Below are 21584 nucleotides of genomic sequence, written 5' to 3' on the forward strand. Positions count from 1 at the left end.
TGTAGGAGCTGGTTCCAAGCTCACTGTTGTGGTGGCAGGAGCCCTGCTTCCCTCACCATTTGGACCTCACCCCAGGACTGCCTGATGTCCTCTGGTCAGCCCTGAGCAAGTGATCCAAGAGAGCATGACGGGGCACCCAGGATAGAAACCCCAGGTTTTCATCACCTAATCTTGGAAGCAGCATGTTCTCACTGCTGCCCCACTCTGTTGGTCACACAGAATGACCCTGATATGATGTGGGAGGGGACTACGCATGTAGAGGCCAGGAGTCATTCATAGTCATCTTGGAAACATCCTACCATATACTTATCACAAAACCTAGGTTAGTTGATTTGTTTGTTTGTTTGTTTGTTTATTTTTAAATTTATAGGAATGCTGTGGTAGTGTGTATCCTTTGTCAACTCGACTTTGTTGTTTGACATGACATTTTATAGATTTTCCATATTGATATGAGTCCTAGGTTATTTGTTTTGACTGCATACTATCTCACTTTATGAATGTACCCAGATTACCCATTTTTATCTTAATTAACATTTGGATTATTTCTGTATTGGCAATTATAAACAGTACTGCAGTGAACGTCTTTGTGTAGGTGAATGAGATCATCTAGGAATGGAATTTCTAAATGATTTATTATGCAACTCTTCAGTGTTATTGGCTACAGTCAAATTTGTCTTTAAAGTAGCTGAAACATCAGCATTATATGAGAATTTCCATTCCCTAAAAGCATTACTGTATTTGTTTTGTCTTTGTGTTTTTCTAATCCATGTATGTGCAATAGTGTCACATTTTAGTTGATTACTTTCAATATCACACAACTTTGGATATGTTTTTGGGATGTTTGAGCTTCTTCTCTGAGGGTGAATTTTTCTACTAATATAGTGCGCACATTTTTCTACCCATACTTTTTACTGATAGACCTGAGTTCCTTATATTTCTGAGGTATTAGTTTTTCTGAGTTACACTATCTAGTCTCCCTGACTTTTTACTTTGTTTTGATGCCTTTTACTTATATATATCTTTAATTTAGTGAAATCAAATTTACCAGTATTTCTCTCATGAATTATGCCCTGTGCCTTATTTAAGAAATACTTCTTTAATCCAAGAAAATAGGGATTTTTTTCTTCTAAAGATACTGGATCCTTTTATTTTCTTCCAAAATATGAATTAGGAAATTAATTTTTATAAGGACATTCCATTTTCTCAGCATCCTTATTGAATATATAATGTTTTCCCCTCTGATTTTTCCAATTTTTTTATTTAAAAAATTTATATACAGAAAAGACTAAAAATAATACCATGCTGTTCTACATATCAACCATCTAGATTTAGTAATTTTTAACATTTTGCCATATACCAGTATGTGTGTATAGGTGAGTATGTAGTTTTTGCTGAGCCATTTGCAAATAAGTTGCAGATATCATGACTTTCACCCCTAAATATATCATTATGCATTTTAAAAATAAGAACATTCTCCTATATAACCACAATACCATAATCACACCTAAAAAATTAATAATATTTGCTAAATATCATGACTATGTAGACCACACGCAGATTTCCCCAGGTGTCCCCAGAATGTTTTCATTAGCTGTTTTGCTTTTTATTTTGTTTTGGAAGGCCAGTTCTCTTGTAGAATATATCATATTCAGTTTTATCTGTTTCCTAATGATATACCGCATTGATTTTGCATCATATTTCCTTGAACTTAAGTCTAGAGGCTCAATTAGACTTGAGTTAAATGTTTTTTTGCAAGGTATCTAATGAATTTTAATAGCATCTTTGTCATGTACCAAGTCCCCATTTATGCCTGAGCCTACTTCTGACCATTCTGTTCCATTCCACTGGTCAAGTTGTCTATCCCTGGGCTAAGCTATATAGTTTTATTTTTTTTTCAGTTATAGGACAATATCTGGCAGGGACTTGACCCTTCTTATTCTTCCTCAGAGTTCTCTTGGCTACTTTTGCCCTTTTTATTCAGCTTGTTGAGATCCCTGAAAAACCCTGTTGGGATTTCTATTAGAACTGCATTGAACTTACAGAATTAACTTGAGAAGAAACCAAATCTTTACCATATCAAGTTTCCCCTATGAATGTACCAGACCTTTTCATTTGTTTAGGTCTTCTTTTATGACCTACTGCAGTGTTTTGTATTTTTGTCCAAAAAGGTTCACACATAGACTTATTCCTAAGTACCTCTTAGTTTTTACCACAAATGAGATTATTTTACATTGCATTTCTTGTGGGTTGTTGGGAATATGGGTATGCAATTTTTATATATTATATATTAATCTTCTATCCAGCCACATTGCTAAGTTCTCCTTTCTAGAAATGGTTTTTAGAGTCATTTGGATTTTCTATTAAAACAGCCATATAATCTGCAAATAATATATTTTAAATCACTTGCAATTGTTATATCTTTTATTTATATTTTTTGTGATGCCCTCTGAGACAATACTGAATACAAATGGTGATAATGGACTTTTTTGTCTTTTTTCTTACTTTAAAGAAAATATTTCTCATTTCGCACCATGGAGCATTATGCATAGGATAGGTTTGTGGAATTTCCTTCTCAGTCCTAAATTTAGGGATTCCCAGTTTCTGAAAAGTATTCAGTATGAATGGAAAAGCTTTTTGACAATTTCCACATTAAACATATGCCTACTCTATAATCAACATTCAACATTAAGCATATGCCTACTCTAGAATCCAGCAATTGTCACTCTTAGGTGTATGCAAAGGAGAAATGAGTATGTAAGTGTGCTGAGACTTAACCAGAAGGTTCACAACAGCTTTACACATAAAATAACTTAAGTAATACATACTTTAGTACTTACATAAATACATAAAACCATCACTTTTATCAAAATAGAAACATCCCAAAAGTCAACCAAAGGAAAACAGATAAACAATTGTTGACTTGCCATTCAGTGGAACACTGCACAGCAATTTTCTTTCTGCTGAAGAATGTGCTTTTGGATGTCTTTTATAAAAGACTATGAAAGGTAAATTTTATTTTGCCTCAATTCCGAATCACAGTTTAGCTATACATGGAATTCTAGATTGCCTGTGTTCCCTTAGTGTTTTGAAGGTTCAGTTTCATTGTCCTCTGGCCGTGATGATTGCTGAAGAAAAGACCCTAGTTGGTCTTAACTGTTATACGTTTAAGGGTAATCTGTTGCTTCTCCTTAGTTACCGGTAAGACTGCTTTTATTTTAAATTTCTAGTGTTCTGAATAGTGTTCTGAAGTTTCACCATGATGTGTCTAGGTATAGGGTATTTTCCCATCGTGCTATACCCTTTACACTCTCTGAATCTGACAACTGATGACTTTTGTCGTCAATCTTAGAGAATTCCCGGCCGTTACCTCTTCCACTATTGCTTCATGCACATTCTTTCTAGTCTCTTCTTCTGGATCTCTCATTTCAAGTAATGAGATTTCTCATTATTTATTTCAGGTCCCTTGACCCTTCATTTATGTTTTCCTTTCTATCTTTGCTGCATTCTGTGTAATTTCTTCAGATACATTTTATATTAGCCTAATTCTCTGTTCAGCTATGTTCAATCTACTATTTAACCTATTCATTGAGTTTTTTAAAATACTTTTACTTTTTATTATTTTTATTATTTTTGGATTCTTTAATTGTCTTTGGTTTGCGGGTCTTTTTTTTTCTTTTGATTTTTTCATTTCGATGACTATATTTTTCATTTCTAGAAATTGTATCTCATGCTTTTCCAAATATACCATAGCCGGGCACAGTGGCTCTTACCTATAATTCCAGAACTTTAGGAGGCCAAGGCAGGAGGATCTCTTGAGTCCAGAAGTTCAAGACCAGCCTGGGCAACTGTGTTAGTTCATTCCCATGCTGCTGTAAAGGCATACCTGGGACTGGGTAATTGATTAAGAAAAGAAGTTTAATCGGCTCATGGTTCTGCAGGTTGTACAGACTTCTGCTTCTCGGGAGGCCTCAGGAAACATACAATTGTGGTAGAAGAAGAAAGGGAAGCAGGCACGGTCTTCACGTGGCCAGAGCAGGGGAGAGAGAGAGAGAAAGGGGGAGGTGCTCCACACTTTCGACAACCATATCTTGTGAGAACTCTATCATGAGACAATACTGGGGGGTGGTGGTAAACCATTAGAAACCACCCCCATGATCCAGTCACCTCCCACCAGGCCCCATCTCCAACACTTGGGATCCCAATTCAACATGAGATTTGGATGGGGACACAGTGCCAAACCATATCAACAACAAAGTAATACCCTGTCTACAAAAAATCAAAAGGTTAGCCAAGCGTGGTGGAGCATACCTATGGTTCCAGCTACACAAGAGGCTGAGGCAGGAAGATCACTTGAGGCCAGGAGGTCAAGACTGCAGAGAGCCATGATCATGTCACTGCCCTCCAGCCTGGGAGACAGAGCAAGACTCTGACTCTAAATAAATAAATAAACAAATATGCCAATTAACTTTTCTATAGTGTTGTGTAACAATTTTATTGTGACTTGGATTTTCTTTATCTTCTTTTCAGTTTTTATTTAATTTAAAAGGCTATTTAATATTCAGAAGGTACAATATAGCACATAGTCCCACTCCCTCAGGGGTAATCATACTAATGCCTAAAGTCCTTCCTTTTTTTTTTTTTTTTTTTTGAGCCTCATAGTCTATTATATGGGTGCACCTAATTTATTTAACCAGTTCATTATTGATAGACATTTAGGTTGTTTTAAGTCTTTTGTTGTTACAAATAATACTGCAGTGAACATCATTTATATATATCATTTGCATATATGAAAGTGTACATCTAGGTTAAATTATTAGAATTGCTGAGTTAAAGGGTGTAAACATTTGTAATTTTAATGAATATGACTTTGTTACCTTCCATAGAGCTTATACTCATTGATACCTGGCCATACCTTCTCTTATAATGTAGATGATAACCTACTTGGAAATTTTGGTCATCTGACAGGTGAAAAATGATGATCTCAGTGTAGTTTTAATTTGTGTCACTTTCTATGAGTGAGATTGAGTTTCTTTTCAATGACTAAGGTCACTGTTTGTCCTTTTCTATGAACTACCCACTCATATCTTTGCCCGTTGTTTTCTGTTGGATTCTTTTTTTGTATTAATTTGTAGGAACTCTTTATGTAATGGAGTATTTAACCATATGCTTGGAGGAAAAAGAACCTATAATTTCTGTCTCAATTGTACATTTTTAAAACTTTGCTTATGACATGTTTTAGTGTAGAAAATGTTTACTTTATATATTTAAATAGTTTGATATTTTGCTTTAAGGGTCTTGGGACTACTGTTACCTTTTAAATGGCTTTCCTCACTAAAAGTGTTTTGTGACTTATTCAAGTACTTTCATGTTTAATTTAACTTGGCATAGAATGTGTGGATTAAACTTCTTTCCTCTAGGATGACTATCCCATTGTTATAACATTTATCAAATAGTTTATCTTTTTTTTTTTTACTTTAAATCCTAAAATTACTGCATACCAAATTCTAGTAAATATTTGGGAGATGTATATCTGTTTCTGGATTTTCTGTACTATTCCATTGATATATCTTATAGTATTAGTTCCTTTTCATTATTCTTTTTTCAGAATTTCCAACTCTTCTTTCTTAATTTTTCTTTTCTTTTATGAACTTTTGAGCCAGCCTGTTTAGTTTTAAAAAAAATTGTATTTTAATGGGTTTTTAGTCACTTTAAACACAGCTATGGTATAATCTTGTGCACATTGTTCTATTTTTCCATCACTGATGGGGAGTTCATCTTGTTTTTGTGTCTGCTGGCTGCTCTCTCATAGTAGGCTTTTTTCTCATTTGCTTTGCAATTTTTTGTTGTGAGCTTATATTTAGAAGGAGCACACTTTTTCTTCCAAGAGAGTGCAGTGTGCCTTGGGCTGTAAAGTGTTGCTATAAAGCAATTTTGCATATGTTTCTGCTGAGTGTCCGCAGACCATGAGAATCTTGGGATTTGTATACTAGGTTGTGCGAATTTAGATGCCAGCCATGTTTGAGGTGGAGGTTTAGGGGCTCCATTTCTCATGGGAGAGTTTCTTGCCCTCCTCCCCCAACCTCTTAGTCCCTGAGCTGAGCGAGGCTTCCTTGTTGGTAGAATTTCCCAGCTCCTTTCACCAATGGGCAAGGCTTGCACAGGCATCTTGATCCCAGTGCCCACCTCCTTGGTGCCCAGGGTCAAGTCTCTCACCCCTCCTGGTCATGGGAACCCCAGCCCTAAGGCCCATTTCTGGTTGAGGAAAGTCTCTTACTTCTGGACTCAGCTATAGAGTTAAAAAGTTATATTTTATCCTCATTCCTCTTTGTTGCAGCAGGAAAAGGTTCTACCTTCACACCAGTCACTGTTTGAGGACCCCAAATCTTTGGAAGCTGCCCTTCTCTCTCAGTGTTTTATGTGTGTGTGTGTGTGTGTGTGTGTGTGTGTGTGTGTGTGTTTTCATGGTCATTTGTGTTTGTCTGATGACACTTAGCCTAAGGGTTGGGGTGGGGGAAGCAGTGAGTGGGAGCTCCTTGATTAGAATCTCCTGGGAAGCTTTTTCAAAATACACCTGGTCAACATCCTCACGCCCTTTTCCAGCCAAGACACAGCAGGATGGCAGTGGGTGGGAAGGTAATGGGTATTTTGGAAAAAGTTCCCCAGATGCTTCTCTTATGCTTCCCCTGCCTCTCCTCAGCCCGTTCCCACCCCTGCTGAGAATCATTACTGCAGTCAGATTGGCTGGAGGTCAGGGTGTGTTATGGCTCGGGCCAGCGTCTCATATCTGACACAGATACTAGGGACTGGAGCACTTTCAACCGCCTCTGTGTTGCTGGGCCAAGTGTCCTACGGCTACGAAAATAATAGAGTGTTAAAATTGACAACTCTCTGTTATTTTAATGTATCCAAAGCTTATGAAATACCACCCATCTCTTTTTATAGATTGAGACATTTAGCACCCAAGTGCTGTATAGATCTCAGCTTGTACAACTTGAGGCACATGATGGATTATGGCAGCCATTTGACTGTGAATTTTTCTTGCTGCAGGTTGAAAGTGGATCATCTGGTACGTGCTCATGTTTAAAAATAGGAAAGTTAGCTGTTAAGAGCAGAGTTTCAGAGATACTCCTCTACCATCTACTTAGACTACAATCAAAAGATACCAAAGCCAGGGGACCCCAAAGGTGTAGATCAGGCCGCTCTGTTTCCTCATTTTACAGAAGAGAACACTGAGGGCCCCAGATATTCCATAGCTTTCACATGGTTGCAGAAAAAAAATCTGGCTCTGGGTCCAGAAACCCTATCCTGAAACTCCAGAATGTTCTTCTAAGTAAACCATGCCTACTCAGAAAGCATCTCAGTACCAGATAATCAGTGTGGCGGGACAGTTCTCATTATTTTGTATGCTATAGGGAAAAAGACCTGACCATTATAATTTTTATCCTTGGTAAAATTATAGATCTTCCACAGGCACTCATTATCAACCAGATCCTGACCTTTCAGAGAAAATACACAATTAAAATTGTAACTCGAGACATTGATGAAAGAATTAAAAATAACAATTTAGTAACAGCGGACACTTAGACGTAGCACCGATCTTAGCCCAGGACTGTACTAAGTGCTTAACATCTATTAACTTGATTGTTCTGATAAGACTGACTTGTAGGGGCTGTTATTACCTTCATTTTATAGATGACAAAACTGGGGGGCAAAGAAGTTAAGTAACTTGGCCCAGATCACACAGCTTGTATGTGGGAGCTAGGATTGGAACCCCAGAAGTCTGGCCCTAGGTTCATGGTCTCACCCACTGCATACAATGGCCTCTCATAAATCAATCCAGTATAAAACATTAGAATCTGCTTTAAAACCATAGAATTACTAGCGTAAGTAATAAATGTAGAGACCGTGCGGTGAATGGCATTCCTGGAAAAAGCCCCCAGAAGGAATTTTAAATCAGCTTTCGTCTAATCCTGAGCAGCTAGTTAGCAAATATGAGAATACAGTTGTTCCCAGATAATGCTTTATGTGTGACCATCTTAAACTGGCGCTGCTTTTCAAAAACTTAAAAACAAAATCCATGACTCTTTTAATTGTAAAAGTGATACATGTCTACTCGGGAGGCTGAGGTGGTGGGAGGATGGCTTGAGCTCAGGAGTTTGAGGCTGCAGTGTGCTACTATCATGCCTATAAATAGCCACTGCATTCCAGCTTGCGCAACATACCCAGGCCCTATCTCAAAAAAATAAAAAGTAATACATCTACATTGAAGAAAATTAATTTTATTGGGGTTTTTTTGCATTTTTATTATACACAGCACACACAGCACATATGAAAAAATGGGTATGAACTCAGGCAATCATCTGGAAGAACAGTACTAAAATCAATGTCCATGTAGTCAGCGTGACTGAGGTTGGTTTGTTTTTTCTTTTTTCTTCTCTTCTCTTCTCTTCTCTTTTCTTTTTTTTGAGACGGAGCTTTGCTCTTGTTGCCCAGGCTTGATTGCAATGGCGTGATCTCAGTTTACTGCAATCTCTGCCTCCCGGGTTCAAGGGATTCTCCTGCCTCAGCCTCCCGAGTAGCTGGGATTACAGGCATGTGCCACCACGCCTGGCTAATTTTGTATTTTTAGTAGAGATGGGGTTTCTCCATGTTGGTCAAGCTGATCTTGAACTCCTGACCTCAGGTGATCTACCTGCCTCGGCCTCCCAAAGTGCTGGGATTACAGGCATGAGCCACCGAGCCCAACCCCGGTCTTTCTTTTCTAATCTCAATGAGATTATAACAGATGTGCTATTCTTTGACATGCTTTGACTATCTTATTCTTTTGACTTTTTAAAACAGCTTTGTTGGGATATAATTGGTGTAAAATAAACAGTTCATGTTGAAAGGATACAGTTTGATAAGTGTTATATGTGTGCGCACCTTCGAAACCATCACCACGAACAAGATAGTGATCATATGCATTGAGCTGTTTTCCCTGCCTCCCAGGTCCTATGGACCCCGTGCCTTTCCCAGGAAACCACTGACCTGCCTTCTGTCACTGTAGACTCGTTTGTATTTGTTAGAATTTTATATAAATGAAATCATACAGTATGTATTCCATTTTGTCTGACTGCTTTCACACAATAAAATTATTTTGAGGTTCATCTATAATGTTTCATGTTCTAAAGTTCATTTTTATTGCAGATCAATTAGGCATTATAGTTTCCTCATCCCCATACACCTGTTGATGAACTTTTGGATTGTTGCCAAGTTTTGGGTTTTTTGGCAATTATAAATCAAGCTGTTATCAACAATAGCATGCACATCCTTGGACATATATATTGTTTTTTATTTCTCCTGGATAAACACCTAGGAGTGGAATGGTTGAGTTACGTAACATGTATGTTTCACTTCTTAAAAAGCTGCCAAACTCATTTTCAAAGTTGGCTGTATTATGTCACATTCCTGCCAGCAGTGTATGAAAGTTCCAGTTGTTAAACATCCTCACCAACATTTGATATGGTCAGTATTTTCATTTTAATAGGTATTAATATTTAGTGGTCTCATTGTGGTTTTAATTTGCATTTCCCTAATGACTAATAATCCTGAATATCTTTTCATGTGCTTTTTTGCCATTCATGCATCTTTTTAAATGAAATGTCTTTTCAAATGTTCTTGCCCATTTTTGTATAGGGTTGTTTGTTTTCTCATTGAGTCCTCAGAGTTATTTATATGTTAAGAATACAAGTCCTTTATCAGAAATTTGGCTTGCAAATATTTTTGCCAAGTCTTTTTAGTCTGTTAATATTTTCTATTAAAGAGGAGAAGTTCTTACTTAATTTTGATAAAATCCACTTTTTTCCTTTTACAAATTGTGCTTTCGGGTATTATAGCTAAGAAATTTTTCGCCTAACCCCAGGACACAAAGATTTTATATATATATAAAAATATATATATAATGGAGATGGGGTCTCGCTCTGTCACCAGACTGGGGTACAGTAGTGTGAGCATAGTTCATTGCAGCCTCCATCTCCTGGCCTCAAGTGATCCTCCTACCATAGTCGCCTAAAGTGCTGGGATTATAGGCATGAGCCACCACCACACCTGGCCACAAATGTGTTATTTAGTTTCCAAATAATTAGGGATTTTTCCAGAAGCTTTCTGTTATTCTAATTTTACCTCGGTGTGGGCATGGAATATAGTTTTTATGAATTGAATCTTTTGAAATTTATTGAAACTTGTTTCATCGTCCAGAATATAGTCTATCACGGTAAATATTTCTTGTGCTCTTGAAAACAATGTATATTCTGCTATTATGGGTGGATTATTTTATAATAGTTTGATCAAGTTAGTTGATAGTGTTGTTTAGGTATTCTATATCATAACTTATTTTCTGTCTACTTGCTCTATTATTGAGAAAGGGATATTGGAATCTCTGGCTATGTTTGTGGATTTTGTCTATTTCTCTTTGCATTTTCATCAATCTTGCTTTATGTATTTTGAAATACTATTATTAGGTACATAAACATTAGGATTTTTATGTCCTGTTTATGAAGGGAACAGTTTATCGTTGTGATAAACTGTAGTTTATCATAAAAAATTACCTCTAGTAATTTTTTATCTGTATCTATTCTGTCTAATAATATAGCCACTCTGAATTTCTTTTGATAAGCATTAATATGATAGTTTTTTTCCATCTGTTTAGTTTTAACATTTTGAGTCTTTACATTAAAAGCGAGTTTCCTGTAGGGAGAATATACTTGGATCTTGCTTTTTATCTAATTTAGCAGTTGTGGTGTTTTTTAGTTGTGATGTTTAGGCCAGAGATCACAAACAACAGTCTATAGGCTGAATCCAGCATGTAGCTTGTTTCTGTATGGCCTGTGAGGTGAGAATAGTTTTTAAATTTTTAAAGGGTTGAAAAAAATCAAAAAGAAGCTAACCTAAAAAGCTTAACATATTTACTATCTGGCCCTTTACGGAAAAAATTTGCCAAATGCTGGTTTAGACTATTTATATTTAATGTATGATTGATATGTCTGTGTTTAACCAGTAACACAAGAAAGAAAACTATTTTTCTTTTTGTCTCATTTGTTCCATTTTTTCCCTTTTTTCCTTTTTTGCTGCCTTCTTTTGGATTATTTTCTATTTCTTTATATCTCCTTGGCTAGTTTATTAGCTATAACTCTATATTGTGAAATTTTAGTGGTTGCTTTAGGATATGTAGTGTAAATTTTTTAACTGACCACAGTCTACCACTTCATATAGTCTAAGAGCCTTACAACAATAGGCTTCCATTTCTTGCCTTTGGTCCTTTGTGCTATTGTCATCCATTTCACCTATGCCTGTATTATAAGCCACCCAGCAATTGTTATAATTTTTGCTTTAATTGGTTAATTATCTTTGTAAATATTTAAAATTAAAAGTAAAGATTTTATAACTACTATATAGTTCCTGCTTCTGGTGTTCATCATTCTTTTGTGTAGATTCAAGTTTCCTTCTGATGTCCTTTTTCTTCTGCTTGAAGAACTTTCTGTAGTGGAAATCTGTGATGAGTTCTCTCAGCTTGTGTATGACTGAAAACATTGTTATTTCTTCTTCATTTTTAAGATATTTTTGCTGGGTATAGAGTTCTAGGTTGACAGGGCTTCTTCTACCCCCAGTACTTTAAAGATGTTACTCTTTTGTCTTCTAGTTTGCATTGCTTCCAACATGGAATCATCTGTAATCCTTATTATTATTCATTTGTAGATAATATTTCTTTTTTCTCTCTCCTTGCTTTTAAGAAATTTTCTCTTTATCACTGGTTTTCAGCAGTGCACTATTATAATCTATGTCATGTTTCTTGTGTTTGGGGTCCTTTGGGCTTCTTGGATCTGTGGGTTTATAGTTTCATAAAATTTGGAACATTTTTGGTTTTTTCAAATATTTTTTGCCTCACAATCCCTCCTTCCTTTTGAGTACTCTGATTACATGATTTAGCAGCTTGATGTTGTCCACAGTTTACTGGTGTTCTCTCTCTCTCTTTTTTTTTTTCAGTTTTTTCTCTCTGCTTCATTTCTATTGTTTTGGTTTTTTTTAAATTCATTAGTCTGTTTTTCTGCAGTGTATAATCTGCTCTTACAACCATCCAGTATATTTTTCATCTCACATATTATAATTTTTATCACTAAAAATTTGATTTAGATCTTTAATATCTTCTGTGTCTCTATTTAACATGGTTAACATTTTCTCTGGCATCCTGAGTAGAATGCAGTTATAATAAATATCTTGATATCCTGCCTGCTAATTCTATCATCTGTGCCATTTCTTACTAAGTTCCAATTGATTGATTTTGTTCCCTATTATGAACTGTGTTTTCCTGCTTCTTTGCATAATTAGTGCTATAGAATAAATGTTTATGTCCTGCCAAAATTCTTATGTTGAAACCTATCAGGGGAACCTGCCCCCGATAATTCAACGTTATTTCACGTAGGTTCTTTTCTATTTCCTTAAGTGTCAGCTGGTCTGAGAAATAAAGGGAAAGAGTACAAAAGAGAGAAATTTTAAAGCTGGGCGTCCAGGGAAGACATCACATGTCGGCAGGCTCGTGATGCCCCCTGAGCCGCAAAACCAGCAAGTTTTTGTTAGTGATTTTCAAAAGGGGAGGGAGTGTACGAATAGGGTGTGGGTCACAGAAATCACATGCTTCACAAGGTAATAAAATATCACAAGGCAAATGGAGGCAGGGCGAGATCACAGGACCACAGGACCAGGGCGAAATTAAAATTGCTAATGAAGCTTTGGGCACCATTGTCATTGATAACATCTTATCAGGAGACAGGGTTTGAGAGCAGACAACCTGTCTGACCAAAATTTATTAGGCGGGAATTTCCTCGTCCTGATAGGCCTGGGAGCTCTATGGGAGACTGGGGCTTATTTCATCCGTTATCTACAACTGTAAAATACAGACGTTCCCAGAGCGGCCATTTCAGGGACCTACCCCTAGGAACACATTCTTTTTATCAGGGCTGTTCCTTGCTGAGAAAAAGAATTCAGCGATATTTCTCCTATTTGCTTTTGAAAGAAGAGAAATATGGCTCTGTTCTGCCCAGCTCTCAGGCAGCCAGACCTAATGGTTATCTCCTTTGTTCCCTGAACATCGCTGTTATCCTGTTCTTTTTTCAAGGTGCCCAGATTTCATATTGTTTAAACAATTTGTGCAATCAACGCAATCATCACAGGGTCCTGAGGCGACATACATCCTCAGCTTACGAAGATGACGGGATTAAGAGAGTAAAGTAAAGACAGGCATAGGAAATCACAAGAGTATTGATGGGGGAAGTGATAAATGTCCATGAAATCTTCACAATTTATGTTCAGAGATTGCAGTACAGACAGGTGTAAGAAATTATAAAAGTATTAATTTGAGGAACTAATAAATGTCCATGAAATCTTAACAATTTATGTTCTTCTGCCATGGCTTCAGCCAGTCCCTCTGTTCGGGGTCCCTGACTTCCCGCAACAGAAACCTAATCTCCAAGGTGATGGTGTTTGGAGTTGGGGCCTTTGGAAGGTGATTAGGTCATGAGGGCAGAGCTTTTCTTTGTAAATGGAATTACTGCCCGTTATTAAAGACGGTCCAAGAGAGCTCCCTTGTCTCTTCCACCATGTAAAGACATAGCAAGAAGATCATTATCTACAAACCAGGAAATGGGGGTGTAGATTGACTGCAGGGTGCATCCCTCTGTTCTCAGGTGTTGGGAGGCTCTTGTGCAGGGTGCATCCCTCTGTTCTCAGGCGTTGGGAGGCTCTTGTGCAGGGTGCATCCCTCTGTTCTCAGGTGTTGGGAGGCTCTTGTGCAGGGTGCATCCCTCTGTTCTCAGGTGTTGGGAGGCTCTTGTGCAGGGTGCATCCCTCTGTTCTCAGGTGTTGGGAGGCTCTTGTGCAGGGTGCATCCCTCTGTTCTCAGGTGTTGGGAGGCTCTTGTTCATTGCCTTTCTTTTTCAGTGCACTTAGGAAAGCCATGTTATGACAGAATCCACATTAGCAAGAAAATGCAGTCACTTTGCAAAGTAATCAAGCCTGTTTTCCTCTGATTTTAAAACCATTCTTTTCAGGTCATTATCCCATTGTTATTTTGACTTTTTCTTTCCTCAATCGAAAAGGGTATTATTTGGCAGCTCTGAAGATCTTGAGGCTTTAGTTATAGAAAAATCAGATGCTTAGCAGTGTTATTTTCTGGTGCCAAAATATTCATTTCTGTGATTAAATATAGGAAAAATGGGTAATGAGGCCTATTTCTTTTACGTATTGCAAGTAAAGCTTAAGATCCCATATTCCTGAAAGGGGCAGAGAAGCCTAGTGTAGGGAAAGGAAGTCTACGGATAATCCACAAACCGGCTTTAAGAAATCATCTCAACTTCCTTCTTGGTTTGAAGTTATTCAAGAGTCTCTAGCAGAAGTCACTGGGTGACTTTTAACTGTTTCTCTTTGTCACCAGTGATGTCATGAATTAGGTGTTGTGTTCACTTACTGCTCCTGGCTGTTGATGAGACCTAGGATAAGAGTGGGGCAGGGAGGGTCTCTCAAGCCAGCCTGACCCTGGGAGGTCTCACAACCCACTAAGACTATGAGTCAGGCTGGTATGAGGTCCCAATCTGTTGTAGAATCCATGGTAGAGAGTGAACTCAGGTTGACTCCACCAGGGAAAATTCCCCATGACACAGGCAGGTCCAACTGAGCTTTCTGCGGTAAACTCTCCTTCTCTTTCTCCTCTTTTTTCATCTCCACTGAGGAAGCACAACCTACGCAGCTGTCACGACCAGGTGCTGACCTACACTCTCACCTGTGTAGTACTGCAGTGTCGCTGGCCTTCCATGAAGCACAGGGTGCTTCCATATGTGCCCTGCTGCAGTTCCCCTCCACACCTAGGCTCAGTACCCACACACCTTAAAACACGCCGTCGTTCCAGTTTGCAGGGACTGGACCCCCAAAGGCACGCTGAGCTGTGCTTCCTGAGCTGTCTAAGCCACTGGGACCTCAGTGGACTTTAACTGTGGTTTAATAAACCAAGGGGTTCTGTCTGTGTCCAATGTGAGAGGTGGACCGCTCATTTCACAGCTGTGGATTTTCCCTTTCTGTCTCCCCAGAAATTGCAGGTGCTGCAGTGTCTGAAATTTCCGGGCCTTTCTCAACAGAGGACGTAGCCAGCAACTGTGTCCCCGCTCAGTCTTTGAGCGAGCCCATTTTGTGGATCGTGTCCTATGCGCTCATGAGCATCTGTGGAGCCATCCTCCTTGTCTTAATCGTCCTGCTGCTGCTGCCGTTCCGGTGTCAGCGTCGACCCCGTGACCCTGAGGTCGTCAATGATGAGTCCTCTCTGGTCAGACATCGCTGGAAATGAATAGCCAGGCCTGACCTCAAGCAACCATGAACTCAGCTATTAAGAAAATCACACTTCCAGGGCAGCAGCTGGGATCGACAGCGGCGCTTTCTCCTGTGCCCGCCCGTCTTCAATCTCTGTTCTGCTCCCAGATGCCTTCTAGATTCACTGTCTTTTGATTCTTGATTTTCAAGCTTTCAAATCCTCCCTACTTCCAAGAAAAATAATTAAAAAAAAAAAACTTCATTCTAAACCAAAACAGAGTGGATTGGGCTGCAGGCTCTATGGGGTTCGTTATGCCAAACTGTCTACATGTGCCACCAACACAAAACAAAACCAAGCCTTGGCTCATTCTCTTCTCTCTTCAATCTCTGGAAAAATAAGTGCATATAGTTGATAACCCCTCTTAGCTTACAGGAAGCTTTTTGTATTAATCGCCTTTGAGGGTATTTTGCGCCAGACCTCAACCTGGGTCAAAGTGGTACAAGAAGGCTTGCAGTATGATGGCAGGAGAATCAGCCTGGGGCCTGGGGATGTAACCAAGCTGTACCCTTGAGACCTGGAACCAGAGCTGCAGGCCCCTTTTGTGGGTTTCTCTGTGCTCTGAATGGGAGCCAGAATTCACTAGGAGGTCATCAACCAATGGTCCTCACAAGCCTCTTCTGAAGATGGAAGGCCTTTTGCCCGCTGAGGTAGAGGGGAAGGAAATCTCCTCTTTTGTACCCAATACTTGTGTTGTATTGTTGGTGCGAAAGTAAAAACACTACCTCTTTTGAGACTTTGCCCAGGGTCCTGTGCCTGGGTGGGGGTGCAGGCAGCCTTGACCACGGCTGTTCCCCTCACCCTAAAGAATTATCATCCCAACAGCCAAGACCCAACAGGTGCTGAACTGTGCATCGACCAGGAAGAGTTCTGTCACCAAGCTGGCCACTATCACATATGCTTACTCTTGCTTAAAATTAATAAATCATGTTTTGATGAGAAAAAACTATTCTATTTCACTAGCTTAGTTGTCTCTTTTTCCAAATCTTCTCTGGAAGTAGGTTGGCTATTACCCTTTTGGGAAACAGGGAAATGGCCTGATGCCCATATTTCTGACCAGCTGTCAGGGAAGGAAGATGCGAGATGTGCAGAAGACATGAGGTAACGTCTACTTATCCCCGTGCTTCGAAGCCATGTGTTTCCCTTTGCAGAACTGGTTAGGCTCAAGCATACCCATCCAATCAGCTTAAATTGTTTAGCAGTTGACCTCTGTGCTTCTTCCTTTGAGGGTGTTTAATCTTTGGTAACAGGTGTGCAGTGGTAGCCTTATTTGGGGGGCAGTCCCTACTTTCTGTCACTTATTGAGGCCTTTGCCAAAGAAAAGTGGAAGCCGTTTCCTTGACATAGCCTTATATGACCTGATGTCATTAGGAGAAGAGTTAAAAGACAGTATCCCCTCTCTCCTGCTTGTGTGCCAAGTTCAGTGTTCCCTTTGCATTTCTTTTGGGGTGGGTTGGCTATATTACAGAATTCCACCAAAAGTGCTAAGTGTCCCCTCCTGCAGAAGTATCGTCTGTATTCACAGTAGGCTACGTGTGGATGTTTCAGCCATCTGCTGTGCTCCCTGGGTCCCCAGGTCACCACCATACTGAGAAATATAGAACTCTGCTAAAGAGACGTGGAGCCACGTCGGCTTGTCATGGTGTCCTGGAAGACTCTCCAGCAGCCAGAAGAACCTTCTGCGCTGTTTTCACTAGAGAAGATTTGAGTTGCAGCCTCTTGGAAGGAACATGACGGCACAGAACAGGAGGAGGGGGCTCTTGTATCAGAGCCCGTTGTCACGTCTGCTCTCAGCTTGTTGAGAACTCAATCTCAGAATGCATTTCACACGGAGAGATGTCTGGAAGTCCAATTCTCATCCCATTGGCTTTTTCCGTGGTTGCTGTTTTGTGGGCCGCTTTGCACAGGAGTGAAGCCAACACCCCTAGATTGTACCTTCACCTTGCTGTGAAAAATTCAAACCCCTGAAATAAGAGGAGGGAATCGCAGGCATGCCCTGATTAGTTTTCCTGCTTATTTCTTCATACAGGCATCTTCTGTTCCGTTGCATTGTGTTAGGTTTCAGAGGCGGGGAGCTTCCTCCTGCAGCAGATGAACAGGCATAGTTCTTAAAATACAGGAAAGTAACAAGTGAGGTTTCCAGGTAGAGTAGGTGAGTGAAGTTTGCCGTCATGCTCTGTATTTCATATCAGATTTCTTTATCTTTTCATATCGCATGTCATTGGATGTGACATTTTGATGAAAATACTGAAACTACAAAAGCATAACTTAGCAACAAAATGAGATAGACAATTGAATGTGGGACATTTTTCTGGCATGCCTTGCTGCTGAAAATCGGACTTCCAGTCAAAACCCTGTTAGTGACACCCACCTCCTCCAGTTATGCAAATTGATGCTTAGCTTGGCAAGCCTTCAAGGAGGTTTGCTTGGAACAGGAAAGGAATTAACAACCCTTTGAGGGTGTCATTTTTACCTTGTAATACACTGTGGAAAATTCTGGAAGACGGTCCTTGCCTGAAAAGGTGCAACTTAGCATTAGATTGTTATCAGAAACCTTGTCAAGTCTGATGGGAAATGAATAGATGCTGCTTTATTTTCTTGATAACTTCTTTGGAAGTCTGAAATGAAATCCTGCCTTCAGTAACTGAAACCATTTATTAAAAATAGCAAGAAACGAGATGGGGACCAATTCTATTTTTATTCTTGGGAATTTAAAAGAGCCACAAGTGATTGGTGTCCAATCTCCCAGTGTGCACTATTTTGTATTTCTCCTGAACCAAAACCAAGTACTTAGCACTCAAGAAACAGATGCCCTGTGTGTGACCGTGGGGAATGTTTTTCTATAACAGGTTCCACTTCTGAACACTTGGAAGGACCTTGCCTGATTCATGGTGAAACACAGAGGTTTGGGTTGGAGATAAATTTGGGGTCAGTTACTGTTCAAAACTGTGAAAGTAGTTCCCAGGAAGACAGCATTAATGACTCTGAAGTGCTTTGGGTAATAGATTTTGAAAAGCAGTTGTGAGTTGGGGATTCCATCATTTTATTTAAGAGGTGAAGAGGGATTTAATTATTTAATACTCCGGGCGCAAACTTGTTAAATTCCTCTTTCCCTGTCCCACTTGGTGGAGCTGCCACGTGTGGTTCAGTTCTAAGTTCTGGACTAATGCCACTCGATATCATTGGGAATAAATCACTGTTCAACAGTCTGTTCCACAAACAACAGTAATTGAATTTCACAGACTTTATCCTGATGAGTGGAAATCAAATAATCGAGTGGAATCCCTATGTGTTTTCTCTTGCACAAACTTATTAGACTTGATTAGAAAACTGTTTGGAGGAAAAACTTGCCACTAAGTTTTTTTGTTGTTGTTTTGTTTTTTTTGAAAAACGACCCAACACCATAAAGTGTAAATTAGCGGTTTTGGCCAAGAGAGGTACTAGATTTTTTTAATGCCAAGAAAAGTCCATGCCACAGAAGTTATTGTGTATGTCTCTAGGGAGTTTTAAGAATTTCACATTTGAACTTTACAGCTGTTTACCAATTAAATGGCAAGCTGGAAAAATACATTTTGAGAGGGGTAGAAAGAATAAGAATATAATTAAAGGTGTGCTAACAAAATAAGCAGCACATATTCTTTCAGAAAATGCAGTTTAAGCCGGGCACGGTAGCTCATGCCTGTAATTCCAGCACTTTGGGAGGCCGAGGCAGGTGGATCACCTGAGGTCAGGAGTTTGAGACCAGCCTGGACAACATGGTGAAACCCCGTCTCTACTAAAAATACAAAAAATAAGCCAACAGTGGTGGTGCGTGTCTGTAATCCCAGCTACTTGGGAGGCTGAGGCAGGAGAATCGCTTGAACCGGGGAGGCGGAGGTTGTAGTGAGCCGAGATTGCACCACTGCACTCCAGCCTGGGCAACAGAGCAAGACTCCATCTCAAAAGAAGAAGGAAAATGCAGTTTCATTCCAGCCATCCTTAGATTTCTTTTCCCCTTAAAGTGGCTGAATCCATTGGAGATGTGATTTATTTTGCAGATCCACCAATTCCAAACTTCAGGAATATTCAAGTGGGAGTCATGTGTAAGTGACAGCTTTGACAAAGGGAGAGACTGTGGCCGGGCGGCCCGGGTGTTGCCCACATGGAGCAAGGATTGGTTCATTCAACAGATGGAGAGTACAGAATGGCTGGGACCTGGGAAGTTCCAGAATCTGAAAAGAGGGCAGGGCAAGGAGCCAGAAGAGAGGTCCCACCCCTCAGTTGGCAGTGGGGCATGGAGGTCCGCACCAGCCAAGAACGTCCCCAGGATGCTGTGGGCACCTCATTTCACCCCGCATTTTTGGCACAGTCTACTTTTTAGGTATTTTCTAAAGGAACTTCTTAGGATTGATTATTTGTCAGAGGAACAATTAGGCCAAGAGAAACTTGCTTGACAGCCATGTGTAAAACACGTCTGTCCTAATAAAACTAGAGATGTCTCAAGACCCAAGCAGGACACAGGCAGATTCAAGGTCGTGCACCTGGAAGTTCTTAGGGGAGGGTCAAGCAACTGAGGCCAAAGGGGGCCGGTAAAGTGGCTTGTGGTGTCTGAGCATCTGGAAGGCTCCTGGCAGCAGTTACCCTGATAGTGTCGTTGAGAGGCACAGCAGCTGGGCCCTCACCGTTTCCGCCAGCACTGCTGAGCCAGCCCAGCCCATGCATTCCGAACATCCGACAGCTTCTTTCTCCAGAATGTCTTGTCAGACACTTCCAGGAAAGGAGCTCCCTCCTGTCTCACTGCTGTTAGCGTGGGAGCCCTGCTCCCTGGGCTCCACGTCCCTGGAAGGTCCATGTTGTCCTGGAGCACACCCAGCCCCATTCAGGGTCAGTGCAGGACGGAACAGGGAATCTGCATTTCAGTAAGCTCTCCAGGTGAGGCTTGAGAGCAGAAACTACGGCTTTCAGATGTGAGCAGGCTCCCTGGGCTGTTGGTGTCACCCTAGAGGTGGGCGAAGGCTGTTAGCCACATATGTGGAATGTGGAAGTAAGAACATAGCCACGCTGCTTAGTGCTGCCAGCAAAACCTCAAGTTGCATCAGTGGCTGGAATCTATCACAGGTGTTGAGGATACGTAACTCCCACCAATAAATACAGTATTTTCTTCCCTGCCCTGAGCTTCCTCTGGGTTTCTTATCATCAGCTATTACACACAGATGTCCAGTGCTTCCAAACTAAATTGTACTGTATAACTTTTACATCACACTTGTGTGCTTAAAAAGTATGCAGTGGATAGTGGCTGGGCCAAGAGACATCACAAAGCTTCCTGATAAATTCGAATCCAGCCACGGCAAGAGCAACGTGTGGATACCTGGTCCCTGATGCTTGGGTGCCCCGTTGAGCCTCGGGTACTTCTTGGACACTATTGTGAGAGCAGCCATCCTGGTATCTCTGCCAGCATCTCAGGAAAGGGTGTGATGGTAAAATATCTGTCTCTCCTCCGGGAATCAGGGCAGCCCTGAGAAGTGAGCAGTTCCCTTCACAGATGGGTAATTATTTGTGTAAGACCAACCAGATAAAGTCCAAACTGTGTAGAACACACGTGTGCCTCACACATAGCCATCTGAGTAAAATATTTTTTCCAATATAGATTTATAATTAGAAAAGATAGATTTATAATATAGATTTCAGTAAGTTGGGCACAGCTGTCACTTTCGTGGTATCAATAAAAGGCTAGAAAACTTGAGTGTCCTTGGCAGCCTAGCCTTTGACATTGATGTTTTTCCATAGGATTTTCTTCATTTGGGTTGGAATAAAAATGCATTTTTATTCACAAGGCATGGACAGATAAAAATATCATGAGCAGGGAAGTGTTTCCAAAGGTCAGGACTTATGTTTTTCTGTTGAGTGCTATATGTGGAGGTTGTTGCAAGTTCCCCAATATGAGTATGGTTTCGCTTGCTACATTGTGCCTATTGAAGTAAAATTTTACACAAGCCTCGCATTTCTAAGATTAGTGTTCCCGAATGAAACGTTAAGAAAACATTAAAAGATTATCTCCTTTTTAAGATGGAGGGAAAAAAGTGAACAAAGCTAATTAATCTATAATGAAAACTGCACAAAATAACATTTCTTAAGAAATTTAATACAATTGTGTGTTCTTTGTTGCTAGTGGTATAAAACGAGATTTTTTTCCTCATTTTTCTAATTGTAGATGTCA

The 21584-nt window shown here is 39.9% G+C and overlaps 1 protein-coding gene across 1 annotated transcript in view; it reads left to right on the forward strand.

Annotated features, from left to right (window-relative positions):
• The window catches only part of BACE2 (beta-secretase 2), a 107821-nt gene extending 91487 nt beyond the window's left edge, over window positions 1-16334 (forward strand). Inside the window, exon 9 of the mRNA XM_009233980.4 lies at window positions 15114-16334. Within this exon, the coding sequence (XP_009232255.3) occupies window positions 15114-15367 (254 nt within the window). The 3' untranslated portion in view covers window positions 15368-16334. The remainder of the gene's footprint in view (window positions 1-15113) is intronic.
• Window positions 16335-21584: the final 5250 nt, after the last annotated feature.

The sequence above is a fragment of the Pongo abelii genome, chromosome 22 (genome assembly GCF_028885655.2).
Source record: "Pongo abelii isolate AG06213 chromosome 22, NHGRI_mPonAbe1-v2.0_pri, whole genome shotgun sequence".
NCBI classification, from domain to species: Eukaryota; Metazoa; Chordata; class Mammalia; order Primates; family Hominidae; genus Pongo; species Pongo abelii.